At 40.7% G+C, this 14,064-nt stretch overlaps 1 protein-coding gene across 1 annotated transcript in view; it reads right to left on the reverse strand.

Annotated features, from left to right (window-relative positions):
* Positions 1 to 1,249: 1,249 nt before the first annotated feature.
* The window catches only part of PPP4R2 (protein phosphatase 4 regulatory subunit 2), a 57,326-nt gene continuing 44,511 nt past the window's right edge, over positions 1,250 to 14,064 (reverse strand). The window contains exons 4-9 of the mRNA XM_054978661.1: positions 13,947 to 14,040; positions 10,342 to 10,379; positions 8,967 to 9,041; positions 8,508 to 8,651; positions 4,485 to 4,768; positions 1,250 to 3,533 (exon numbers count right to left, since the gene is read on the reverse strand). Of these exons, the coding sequence (XP_054834636.1) occupies positions 3,220 to 3,533; positions 4,485 to 4,768; positions 8,508 to 8,651; positions 8,967 to 9,041; positions 10,342 to 10,379; positions 13,947 to 14,040 (949 nt within the window). The 3' untranslated portion in view covers positions 1,250 to 3,219. The remainder of the gene's footprint in view (positions 3,534 to 4,484; positions 4,769 to 8,507; positions 8,652 to 8,966; positions 9,042 to 10,341; positions 10,380 to 13,946; positions 14,041 to 14,064) is intronic.

Below are 14,064 nucleotides of genomic sequence, written 5' to 3' on the forward strand. Positions count from 1 at the left end.
TTGATTTGTAATTATTGCTTTATAATTTTTCTGTTTATGACAGTAGATCTTCTGTGATCCCTAGTCCTCTGCTGTCAGGACATTGGTAAATTAGAAGTACCAAAGAATAATAGCCTGCAGTAAGAAGCATGAAATCTTTTGGTGAAAGCTAATGAATCTAACCCACTGCCTTCATTTTTGGAAGTTATACCTTAGGTCAGGTTATACGGCTTTTATATGGCTCAAAAGAAAATGCACCATTGTGTCCATGAACTGCCAGTCAAACTGCAAAGTACCCATTATTAGATTTTAATAAACACAGAACACTGCCATATATCCAGCAATAAACATTGCTAGATGACGTATGCCCCAAATATATTTACTTTGAAGTAGGCACCTTCAATTTGAATGGAATTAGTGTCTAAATAAATGTAAAGTCTCTGTGAGTGGCCACGATTCAAAGCCCCGCCTTGTGTAGGGCAGTCCATTCTCTTTGGCACACGCCAAATGTTTTCCTCTGCCAAAAGAGAACAGGAATCCCAGTGCACCATCATCCAAAGACAAATGCTGCACATTTCTAACAGGAGGACGAGTACAGACAATTAATGGAAATCTCAAGCTGCCTGAAAATGGCAACTGTATGAAATCAACTGTTCAACTGTGCTTGGCAAAGCCGTATCACAACAACAACATTCAGAGACCGAAAGACACATTGCTCAGTTGAGAAGGGCATTTTGATGTAGTCTAGGCTATGTCATCAATACTGCTGTATTGGACATGAAGTTTATTCTCCCAATTACTACTCGTTAGAGATGAACAAGAACTGAAATATGAACCAAAGTTCGTGACTAACCAGGCTGGTTCGTGGTTCGCGATCCAGCAGTTTGTCAGAGCCCATTTCTGACAAACTGCCACGAACTTTAAGCTGGTTCGTTTGGTTCATTTTTTGGTTCGTCACTGCAGACAGCCTGGTGCTGATCAATCAGTTTCTTAGGCAACAGGGGATGGACTTCCTGCAGACCTTCTGCTGACACAGAAGTGACGATTTGCTGACCTGGATGTGACATTTTCATGAATCAAACGAACTAGTTCGCGAACCAGGGCAGGTTTGTGGTTTGTGAAATGCAACGAACCACAAACCGCAGGGTTCATTTTTTTCCCGGTTCGTGCCCATCTCTACTACTAGTAAATTTACATTCTAGGAATCCATATGATCAAAGCAGTCGAGTGACATTTGATTTTACTAAAATAAAAATGTCAAAAGTTCACAAATGCTTAAAGAATAGGTTTATTAACAATATTTTCACAAACAAACATTCTAAAGAAAATTTCAGAAATCTCTAAAACTTAAAATTTGTTCTCATTGGCAAAATATCCCTGAAAAAAAATGGAGGAAGGGAAGGGGAAAAGAGAAGGCAAAATGTTTTATAGTCATACATTTTTGGAAATGTGTTCCTAATGTTTTGGTTTTAGTATTCATTAACGCTTATGACACACACCCATCCCTCCAGCCTCTGCACAGTGGGGGGGAAAAATGACAATAACTGGTTTTTCCTTTTGTATGTAGAACAGCAATAGGACTTTTTCCCAAGCACCTCCTTGCATGCTCTGAACCTGATAGGCAGCCATAAATAATCACCTTAAAATTATACAATCTGAGCCAAATTATTCTGGAATACTAGGCAAATTGAAAACCTGCCCTTCTTCAAAATGAAGCATACCATGCAGTACCAGAACTGTTAGCATGCATTTTGGTGGTTATTTTTGTACTTCAAGGTATGCAGCTTCACCTATAAAAAGGGATTTCCTTTCATATTCTGATTAAAATGTACTCAAACATTTTATAACATTAATATTTATTGCTTTATATGAATACTGTATCGAAAGCCCAAGCATTCAGTTTACACACAAATTATACAATTATATACCGTTTCACAATGGCAGTGAGCACTCTTTACAATCTACAAAAATCTACTTTACAGAAATTTAAAAATTCTAAATATCAAAAGGTACAGTTGAAGAAACAGGTATAAATTTGGCAGCCAGTAAATGCAACTTGGGGGTTGCATCTTGAATGTCTTTACATGTGGATGTCTGAAAAATATAGCGTGAACAGTTTAAAAGCAGTAGTTGTGCTTTGAGCTGGTTTTGGAAAAGAAAGTTTTAACACTGGCTGTCAAAGTAGCATGTTCAAAAATATTTAGTTCATTTCCAAAATCATGTACAAATTATGGTGTTTTCTATGCCCCCCTACAACTGCTAGTCAGTCATTCAGCTCAAGTACATAACTAAGATAATAGAGTCTTGCAGCGCAGAGGCAATTCATGCCAGTGTACTCTGCCTACTTTAAAATAATTATCTGAGAAATGCTATTAACTGTCCCATTTTATCAGAGGGAGTGTCTTACCAGGTTTCAAAACATTCCCTACAAAAAGCTGACAATATTGTTTGGAAGTCTGTTCTCAACACACTTTCTCAGGAACAAAATGATAATCGTTCATTCAGGCACCTCAAAAATATACAGAAATGTTCTGTTAGAATAGACCTCTTGGAATGTGTTTAACCTGGTACTTTCAACAGAATTTTGGATCTTCAGGATATCAGGTGGGCCAACTTTTATTTGGTTTCTTTAGAGGTGGAAAAGCTGCTTTGTGAGAAATGAGTTCAGTTACTTTCATTAGAAGAAAAAAAACAGAGTACAAGCATAGGTTTTCCTCAGATTAGCATGTTTTCAAGTATTTTATCATGTGTAGCTTTAAAAAGCACACAGCACAGTAAGATGAAAACCTGGAAACCCTGGAGAAACCCTGTAATTCACATGTTAATGTTCAAACTATAACCAAAACGTGAAATAACTGCTAGTGCTCAGGGGAAAAGAAAAAAAAAGGAAGAAAGGGGGGGGGATACTCCTGTGTATGTGTAACTAGATGTGGTAATTTCCAAAAAGTTGTCAAAATTATAATTACCTTCCAGTTTAAAAACTTTTATTCTAAATAAAAAAACTATACACAGACCACTGATTTGACCATACCGAAATTTCAGCGGTAAGCAGGACCTGAAGGAGCTGATATTTCACAGTTCTTAACTAGTACAACTTCTTCAGGATTTATCTCATTGAGAAGTTCAATTTACAGCCTGCTTCTCTTGTAAAACTAAAGGTCCACTTTTATTACATAAAATTATTTATACAGTGTAAAACCAGAGCCTTATGGAAAATACTGCCTCTAAGTATTTAAATTATTAGTCTTGTTCCATAGGTTCTTCTGCAGCTTCTGTGGCTTCATCGCTATTTTCCATTGGGGTCTCCAATGATGTTTCAGGAGTTTCACTGGCATATGATCCCAAATCTTCTGTTTCACTGCAGTCAGCTCTGCTACTGACAGATCCACTGTTTTCACTGTCTTCAGAAGGCAAATCTTTCTCTGCTTGAGTCTGCTCAGATTGCTCCATCTGATTATTCTCCTCAGAAATATCTTCTTTCACAGTTAAGGATTCACTGTCTTTATCTTGTTCTTTTCTTTCAGGAACAATTTCTCCAGGTGTCATGAGAGATTCTGAAATCAAAATTTAGCATCAGTATTAAAACAAGATGAACACTAAAGTTCAAAGCACTTGCACAGCACTATAAACAAAAATATCCAGTATATCAAGTCCTCTGGCAAAGCAATACATTAATGCAGTTATTTCTACCTTCTATGCACATAGAAGGTAGAAATCTTCTCCCAACTGCTTGCGCATTCCTTGCCATCCCTCTAATACAAATGAACAATTTGTACAAACACAACAAAATCTCCCACTGGTGGCCCAAGATATTTTGCTGCCCGAGGAAGAAAATACAAATTGAAGTCTCCCCCACCAGCATCCCATGACAAATTGTAATATGCTTAAAAACTGAAAATGCACTGCCCTTTAATGGCACCCAAAAAGCTGATATCTAAGGTGGTTCCACCCCTGCTTACTCTGCCTAAACCTCGAGAAAAGAATTAATTTGTCAACTGTCGCAGCTTCACAGACAGTCTATCAGCAGCTACATACTTGCAGACCTGAAGGCTGCAGGGGGAAACATCAATATAAATAAACACTCAACTCTCTTCATGTTTACAAAATAATCTTATTCAAAAAACTGGTTTATGTGGTCAGTGGAATACAAACAGACCTTCAAATACGTATGCACACATTAATTTGGGATGCTTGTAATTTCAAAAATAATACGAAAGTATTAAGTTATGAAAAATAAGATACAGAATTCAAAATGCAGTATGAATTAATGTTGGCAGCCCATTATCATTGTAACATGCAGTTTATGTTGGGAATGCTATTAATGCAGACATTAGATTCTTCTTAATTCTTTCAACTTGTTTCCTGTATTCACTTGATACAATTCAAATGCTGCCATATGGAATTTCATCAATAGAGGAATTTTAAAAGTTGAAGCCAAGTACATGTTGAGCACACATTCAATAATGTTATTGCTCTAAAACAACAGTGATATCAAAAGATCATACCTTCCTCTTCCTCTTCCTCCTCTTCCTCCTCTTTACAATGTTGCCTCTCACAAATGATTTCTTTTCCTTTGTCCTGAAGTGGAGAAATTATCTCAGATTCTTCTACCATTGCTGAACAAGCTTCACTAGAACCACTCTGAGTAGAGGTCTCTTCTGATTCTGCCTCTTTGTCAAATTTAAGTCTTTTTACTTCACGTCCCTCAACGTCCACTGGATCTTCTTCAGGGTGTTTATTTTTTAAAGTGCTGCTCTGGACACTTTCAGGCTCAGAAGCTGATGATTCACTGGAAGAATAAAATGTGCATATTGCATGTCAAAAGAGACAACATACTGTATTTTGCATGCTTCTTCCTTAATTATGGATGTGTCTGTACTACACCAAAATAAATCCATTAATGTTTTGAACACCAATCAAGAAACTATGCTTGCCATACCATGTAGATGGCAAGAATAAAATCTGCACAGTTTGAATTATGGGTCTATTTTCAAATGAGTGAATTTAGCTTTGTCAGCAACAATATTGTGCCATCACTAATCAAGATATAGCTATGAAATATTAACTTTAGCTATCAAGTTGGACTCAGTTAACCATGAATGGAAGGAGATCACAAAACATATTTCTGCTTCTCGCTAGATCCCACTCTATTCCCATGGGTCCTTTCCCGCTGGAGTTTCCTACATCCCCTGAAAAGCTGCTCCTGAGGTTTGGGGGCCCATGGGACTAGCATGGGATACAGGCTGCAAAATCTGCAAAAATCCCTTTCTCCTGTTGTTTAATATCTTGTACAATTCACAGAAGAACTCAGGCAAGAGACCGATTTCTGCTATTTAGTCAAGGTACTGCAGGGGAGGAAGAAGGGCCAGAAATCAGTTTCATAAATTAATTTCACTGAATCCAACCAAATGTTCTTATTTGTCAGGTAACACTGTGATGTAATACACATAATAATAATGCTCTCAAAAGGTGAATTGTGTACACATTTCCTGCCTGGCAGTTTACTAGGTAAGAAGGTTGGCTGGGAAGGGAGAATGTGAGGTCACTTTGGGTGACAGGTGGCAAGAAGAGAGCTGGGCGTAAAATATTCTGATTGGACAAGAAGTTACTGAGAGGAGATATATTGGAGAGGCTGAAAAGAGACAAAAGAACAGGTTTAAGGTTCTGGGGGAAAAGATCATTATAGGAAGGGCTAGGCTAGATAGGCAGGGGGTTGTAAAGTGAAGTAGTTAGGAAAAGATTATGTTATTAATGGGATTAGGAAAGGTTAGATTTATTGTCGTACCTTTTGTAAATCTTCCTTTAACTGATTTATATTTTTCCACTACTGGGCTGGAGGTTGAGGGAAGCCACTGAATAACTCTATATGGTTCTTAAGTTCATATTCAATAAACATTGTGTCGCCAACAGTTCTTGGTCTAAGATTAATGGTTTTAAGGGTACCCCTCCTGCCAAGGATGTTAAGTAAGTGAGGATCCAGAGTGATCCTGGTGACAGTGTAGTTTGTTGGTACTGAGGGGGAAAGGAAAACAGACTGCACCTCAAGTTCAAGAGATCTGAAAAGTCCTAAAAGGGAAAGGGATTACAATTTTTAATTGATATAAAGAAGTGGGATACGAAAATAAGAGAGTGAGGGAAGGGCCACACAAGCAATGTAAGACACAGACTTCACACATTTCTTCTACGATCTTTCTTCTCAAAAGGAGCTCATGGTGGCACTCATAGTTCTATCCTCCTCCATACTATTTCTCGCTAATCCTTTATTATCTTCAGACTCAATCCACTGCTAATGTTGGTGTGAACAATTTGGTCACTCAATGTTTATATAAAACAGTCCAATTCAGTGGTCACTTACTGGTAGGAGGGGGTAATGCCCACAGGAATTTTCATGTCTGCCTTCATTTCAACTAAGTGATCTGAGTGGCACTAAGACACATGTGGAACAAGCCTCTGCCCTGAAATAAAGAATAGTTCCTGCCCACAAGAGATCTGCGGACACAGATTTTTCAGATCAGAGTTCAGACTTGTTAAACGCTCAGAAGAAAGGAATGACTTTATCTAAATGTGCCACAATTCTTTGGAAAGACATTATAGCATGCCCCAAGAAACACTGATTAAAAATGATGATTGGCTTCCGTTTTATGCAGACAATCCTCTATTTCTCTAACAAAATCGAAGCCATGGAGGAATCTTCACCACTGAGTTACCTTGTTTTACTATCCTGCTGCGCCTCTCTGTTAAGTTGTATTATAGACTGAATAGACTCCATTCCTCTGGTAAGCAAGGTACAGGAAGAAACAGAACACTATGTCATTTAGGTGATGGGATAATTGAGTCCGTTGTGTTAATGTCAATTTCTGAATTTCCTCTTGCACCTTTGTACGTTTTTATCCCACAATTCGTCCCTGGAGCTCAAGGTGCTATACATGGTACTTTCTTCCCACTTTATCCTCATAACAACCCTCTCAGATCAGATTGGCTTAGAGCAGGCAACAAGATTCATGGTGGAATGTGGATTTGAAATAGCACTTCTCAGATCATAGGCCGACACGTTAACTGGAATTCCAGCCTGGCTTTCATTTTCCAGCGCTCCTGATCCTGAGTAAGATCAGAAATCCGTCTTGTAATATGTTCCTGAACTCCAGGAAAAACAATTTCCTAGAGCCCGTGATCTGAAGTTACAGACAACAGAAAGTAACTGTAGGTAACTGTTACTATCTGTAACAAGAAAACCACCTGTGCACTGGAGTCCCAGTCTCTGGGAGACTCCCTTATAGGGTGAGCCCCATTTCACAGCTACTGCAACTCAGAAAGATACTTCCTGTTTGCTTGAAATCCTGAAATCTTCCTGTAAATGAGACCAGCTTTAAAAGATAGGGAAAGCCCATTGTCCAAAAACATCCAGACAGAGAAAAGCAAGGTGACAGTACCTTACATTTGGATTTATTATTTGCCTCCATCACTGCCTTGTCCAGCTATTCTGCAAAAAGGCCTATGACCCCTCCTAGCATTACCAGAGGCAAGGACTGCTTCATGGACTAGCTTCTACCTACAGTTCTAAGCCCACCTGTTCTCCGAGTCATAAATATAGGGACTGTGATCCTTGCGCTGGCCATACAGGGTATAACACTGAAGAAACAGTTAAAAATCAATGTGTGCTCTGACAACTATTCTTAATAGTTGTTTCAGCCAATTTAAGGCAAGCCTAAACAGAAGCAGCAGCAGTCACCACTGTGCTGGACTCTTGTGACACTGTGCAAGGCAAAATTGATTTTCTGTCTGACCACTAGAAAAGACATCATCCTCAGGTAGCAGATAAGAGTCTTCAGCACCTCAACCACCTCAACATTGTAAGGCATTACAAAGTTGTTACAGTCCATAGCAAAGTGGTGGGTCTTGTCCAGAAATGTATTTAGAGAATTTTGTCTGTTCTAGCCCAAGATGATCTCATAATCCTGATGAAACCTGCCATAATTGGCAAGGAGAGTCGAAAATGCAAAAATTAGGTGGTGGAGTGTGAAGGGGCAAAGGATTAGGGGGTTCAAATCTGGGGTATGGAGGGAGTCTTATTATTTATTAATTTATTATTAATTATAATTAAAAATCAAACCTAAAAGCACTTTGAACCTTGGCCTGCAATATGCTTCCTCCCTGCAGCATCTTTTTTCCTGATTTTGTGCAGGTGGAATGGAGAAACTGTTGGCATCAGCACTCCTTAGCACCCTAGAACAGTCCTTTTCAGGTTCAGACCAGGAAGCTTCAACTTCATTCTTCATCTGGCTTGTGAACAAGAAAAATCTGCCCTAAAGCTAAGCAGGAGACAAGACCTTGGAACCTGCAAGTTCCAAGACAGGCAGAGGAGGGGATGGCTCTTGAGAAGTGTCTTCTAATCCATCCTCAAAGAATGCGCTCTAGGGGGATGGCAAAGAGAGCACACAATGTCTGGATTGTTCGCAAGAGAAAAGCAGGGACAATGTAAAGCACCAAAGTCAATCAAATTTCTTGATATGTATACTCCCCATACAAACCTGTTAACCTTTTCTTCTGCCTGTGGAAGACCCGCCTCCTTGTTTTCTGGGCTGTCAGGCAAACCATTTGTTGTCATAGGAGCTGACAAAGAAACTTTTGGTCGATTCACAGGTCGCGGAGTTCCGGGACCATTTATATTGGACCTGCAAGGGAAAGAAAATGTTTCATTTCTTTCAAGCGTAAAAGAATTTAGATAATGTAGCTGAGGTAGGCCTGAGAAATCATTAATGCTAGAAAGTGATAAGTTTCACAGGAATGCTAAATATCCTTACAATAAATACATCTAATCTACCACAGAGGGTCTACATAAGAGGATAAATAAATTATTTCAAAGACTGGGAACTATGCTGAAACACCCTATAGAAAAAAGGTAATAGGCACATAAACTCCAAAACATATTATAAATTTCAGGGAGATAAACCCCACCCTCCGTCCCCACATTTAGCAATTTCTCTTACCTTTCAGAATATCCTGGTGAATTTCCAGGGAACATTACTCCGTTCATCCTGTTTAAACTATTGGAATTGTTTTTTCTGCAAGAAATTGAAGTAGTGTAAGATTTCTGTGGTAACCAAGTAATTTTTTAAAAAATATCTTAGCTAAAACAAATATGTACTTAAGTATACAATACTTGCAACCGCATTAGCTAATCTCCAAACCTGTAATGTTTATTCTTGTCCACCACTGAAGACCAAAATACGTTAAACTGGAAACAAACCAAACATTACTTTCATGTTGGCATTCGCAACTTGGATCCTTTGTGTATACCCTACAATATTATTATGCTTTACCATGAATTTACCTCCAATCCTTCCAACATTTCTTCTCACAAGAAATGAAAAGTTCTGATGGTTACAAATATGCAGTGAAATGGCAACTGCCTACACTGCCACAGACCACATGGTAAAGCTATTCACATGCGGTCATGGACCATATTAGGTAGGTAATTTTCTTTGTGGCACTGCAAGCCTTATTCCCTACACCAAGTAGTTTTAATCAGCCTCATAGTTGCTTCTTGTTCATTTACATATGAGTTTGTAGACACACAAACAGCAAAAAGGTTGGTTAGGGACTTTGCCTCCAATACAGAATAAAGTTTGCAATGGACCTTTCTCCCCCAGTTTTGTACTACGACACATCAGCTCAATAATCCAGCTAATTTATCCCCCTAATCCCTTAAGAACCTTTCCTCACAAGTTAAGAGTTACACTTATAATTAAGCATGCATGTAAGTCAACAGGGACTGAGTCAGTGTAAACAGAAAGCACTTCTGCTTGCACAAGAAGGGTTTGTGATTTCTATGGATTCCGAGCTGCAGTTGGCAGGGCTAGAGAGACGCTTAGCCAACATATGGACCAGAATCATTTAATCTGGATGAGATGGGAAGAAGAAATAAGGGGGGTGGGGGTCACATGCAGTTGCCCAGTAGCCAAACACAATTCTACTATTTTCCTTTTCTCTATCCATCCAACATTAACCCTTTCCTGACAGCAAATTCAGCTGAAAAGCTCTTCTGCTGTCTCCAGTATCGGCACCCCTTAATGCTGGTATATCCTGCCAAGAGTTAGCTGCTAACCTTCTGTTAGGTCACTAGTTGCTGGTTCCAGGATCTTGAACATACAAACTATTAATTACAGCTTGTTTATGTGTGGAACCAGTAGTACATCAATTAGCTTCACAGACGTTGTAAGGGAAGTATGATGGCTGTTCATCTCTTTTAGCAGCAGAAACACCATCATAAAAAATGCACTACAGTCACTATTGAGAATACAGCATTTTAAAAATGATAGGGGATCCACTTTTTATTAAGGAAACTGAGGAGGTTATACTCACTCTGAGGATGGATATACACAGCTGACAACCATGACATTCTGCAAGGCAAAAGAGACACAACGTCAATTTGAAAGGGAAAGAAACTCTAATTTTTACCCTCCTTTCTATGGAGCAACTAATTGTTGTGCATTCTGCAATATACACTAAAACAAAAAATGCATGGACACCCAAGCACTGCATGAGGCCAAAGCAATACATTTTACTAAGGAATACTGAGAAAACACTTAAGGACACAGTGACAAGTCAAACTGCAAAAATTATTTACAAAGCAAACAGGCCCTCTGCTGTGGTTGTACTGAGAGGCTAGGAGGAGCTTTCTGAGGTTTATTCAATAAGCCCCCATTCTTTTCCAATTCTTCAATGCCAGTTGAGGGTGTCTTTGCTCCCCAGGCTTTTGGTACACTTGTGTATGACAGAGAGCTTCTTTTATTATAATTTTAATCATGTTATTGGTACTCTAAATTGCTTTTAGAGAACTGCTTAATGGAAAGGTATGATAGAAAAAATTAATATTGACATAGGATGTTTTAGAATAGAGAGTGCAGCTGAAGAACAGGCAAATTACATGTAATCAGTAGGTAAAATTCATTTTCAACTCTTTCTCAAAGCTCATTAGCACAAAGTTCTCCAATCTCTGAAGAAACCTTGCCTATGCCCTCACCTCCGTCAACTGTCTATGTCCATACCCTGTGCACAGTATTCCTTGGCACTTGCTTTCTTCAGCCATCCAGTGTGTTCTTTCACCCAGGTCTGCATCTTCTTCCACTCATTCTCTCAGGATCCATCCTTCCAACCTCCTGTCTGCCTTGTCATACCTAAGGCTACTTTGGAGTCCCATTCTCTTCTCACTTGGCCTCCTGTGTATCCACCCACTCCACTCAATTCTTCCTCTCTCCACTTCCTGCCAGAAGCATATGCCTTCCTCTGCCTTTATGTTAGCAGTCGACCATGGCCTCCACCATTTTAAGAGCTGCTTGTGATATAAAAATCATAAACCTCTTGAATTTGATGCAGCTTAATCTGCATTAGGGAAATTCCAGCTGGCTGAGCAAAGCATTGCCAATTCCCACCTGGGAGAGTGAGTCATGAATGGAATGTGAATGCAAATGCGTGATTAGCTCTCGATTAGCAAATCGAGACAATGAGGGCACTCGCTGAGTCACCACCACCCAAACATTCCAATCTCCCCTTTTCTCTGTGATTGAATCCTAGCCTAAGACTCAAGAGCCATCAATCAGCTCTGATAAGTTTATAACTCCTGCCTGGGAAGATGTAATCATGAGCCAAAATTCATTAACCAAGCTCCTGAAGCATTAATTAAGCAACCGTTTCTTTATGCAGCAGCAGGAGAATACATTCGACTCTTCCGTCACATCCCGGCAGCACTAATCAAAGGTAATCAAACTTTTGTCATTCCCAGGAGCTGACTTTTAAGGTCTTTGTTCTAATGGCTGAGGGGGCTTATAGGGGGCTCCCTATAAGAACCAGGGCTCTGCCCCATTCAAATCGTGCATACTCTCCTGGATTCAAGCGCTGTACCCTTAGGGTCTCCTTCCCTAAGACTCTCCTGGTCGAGAACACTGGCTGTTTGAAGCCCCCTTCCTTCGTGGACTGCTCTACTCCCCGGATAGGAAATTATTGCTCAAAATCTCTCAAATCTATTCCACTATCACCAATGCTCTTCCTAGGAATCTTGTGTGCTTGTGAAATATTTCTTGTGTGTATGTGAGTTTTCTCCTTTTAATAAAGTTACTCTTTAATTCAAGACCACCAGTCTCATCCGTTTCCTTGGGGAGGGGACCCCATAAACATTGGTGGAGTATCCTGCTCATTACCCCTCTCATATAGCCCCCTCTTTGCCACTATTTCCCCTTTCCTACTCGCAAGGAAAGCTTCCCAAGTCTATCATCTCTGCCCTTTTCCCACCCCTATCCCTCTGTTTCAAATTGCTGTTTCTTAGCCCAATGCCTAAATTTCTCCAGTAAAGAATGTTTGTCAACACTTGGTGACACTACAGTTGCTCAGTCAACAGGTATGTGGGAGGGAGGGAGAGGAGTGATTCGCAAGCAGTATCTATTAAATAAAATCTAAATTACCCTTAAATTATTGTAGGAAAATTCATATATAGTTCCCATACACAGGACTGCACCAAATAATCTTACACAGTTTCACAAGCAGAAATAAACATAAATTGTTCAGAAATGTTTAAATCCTCCACACAGTTCTCCAGATTCATCATGGATGCAGCAGTACGGAGAAGGCTACAGTTAACATAGCAAACTCACACTTACAGCAATAACAGTTTGATGTAGTGGTTAAAGAGTGGCAGGACTCTAATCTGGAGAACTGGGTTTGACTCCCCACTCCTCCGCTTGAAGCCAGCTGAGTGACCTTCGTCACTCACAGCTCTCTCAGCCCCACCCACCTCACAGAGTGATTGTTGTAGGGATAATGACATACTTTGTAAACCACTCTGAGTAGGTGTTAAGTTGTCCTGAATTGAATGTTGTTGTTGTTGTTGTTATTAACAACATCTCAGAGGTGATCCACATGAAGACCTTTTTTCCCATTAGTACACTGAAACCAATTGCTGTGGAAAAGCTAGGGCTGTCAACACAGTCATGCGGAGTCAGATGCTACCTCCCCCATGCCACAGCATACACAAGGATGCTCAGTACAGAAGAACTTGCAACCTCTTACTAGGTGCTGCAAAGCAAACTGTTCTTCACAATAAGCACTCAAACCACAGTGGAACCATACCAAGTTTTAAAAATGTTTGTTGAATAATAACTGAAGTAGGGGTGTGCACTCAAGAAATATTCGGGTTTCCCGCTTCGGGTTTACCCAAAGTGGGAAAAGGGTTCAGAAAAAGGCCTGAAATCCAAAGCGGCATGCCGCTTCGGATTCGGGATTCCAAGTTGCTTCAGTATGCTCCAGAGAGATTCAGAGCATACTGAAGTGACGGGGGAGGGGGAGGCCCACCCCACCCTTAAACCCCCACCCCCACCTTAAAACACCCCCCCACCCCCACCCCACTTACCTTGTCAGACAGATGGAGCAGCCCAACGCTGCACTGGCCAACTGGCCGGCGGGGAAGGCCTTCCCTTGCCATCGTCGCTGCGCAGCCGCGGCTGTTGCAACTGGCCGGCGGAGAGGGCCTTCCCTGCTGCTGGCACCACACAGCCGGCCGGCAGAGAGGGCCTTCCCTGCTGCTGGAGCTGCACAGCCAGCTGGCAGAGAGAGCCTTCCCTGCCGCTGGTGCTGACCATGCAGCTGCGGCCGGTGCAGCCGGCTGGCAGAGAGAGCCGCTGCCGGAGGCTCCTCCAGTGGGTAAGTAGGGGTGGAGAGGGGTGGGGGGTAAGGGTGGGAAAATGGTAAGTTTAAAGGGCACTACCGCTTGCGACAGGGCCCTTTAAATTTAGTCCCCAGAGGCCCCAAAGCTTTCCAAAGCATTATGAATGCTTTGGAAAGCTTTGCTTCGGGATTTCCGAAATCCCAAAGCTTTCCGGATCGGGCCCAATTCAGGTATTTTACCCGAATCAGATTCCCGAAGCGCACACCCCTAAACTGAAGTTGACAACAGTTCATCTAGCAGGCAGATATACCTTTTCTACTCCTCTGAGAAATTTGTCTGTTCCTGTGTAATTCCTCCTTGGATCTGTTAGCAGCTCGCAGAGTCGCTGAATAGTAAAGGGGATACTGCAAAGACATACAAACTAGTTA

Source organism: Eublepharis macularius, chromosome 4, assembly GCF_028583425.1.
Source record: "Eublepharis macularius isolate TG4126 chromosome 4, MPM_Emac_v1.0, whole genome shotgun sequence".
Taxonomy (NCBI): Eukaryota; Metazoa; Chordata; class Lepidosauria; order Squamata; family Eublepharidae; genus Eublepharis; species Eublepharis macularius.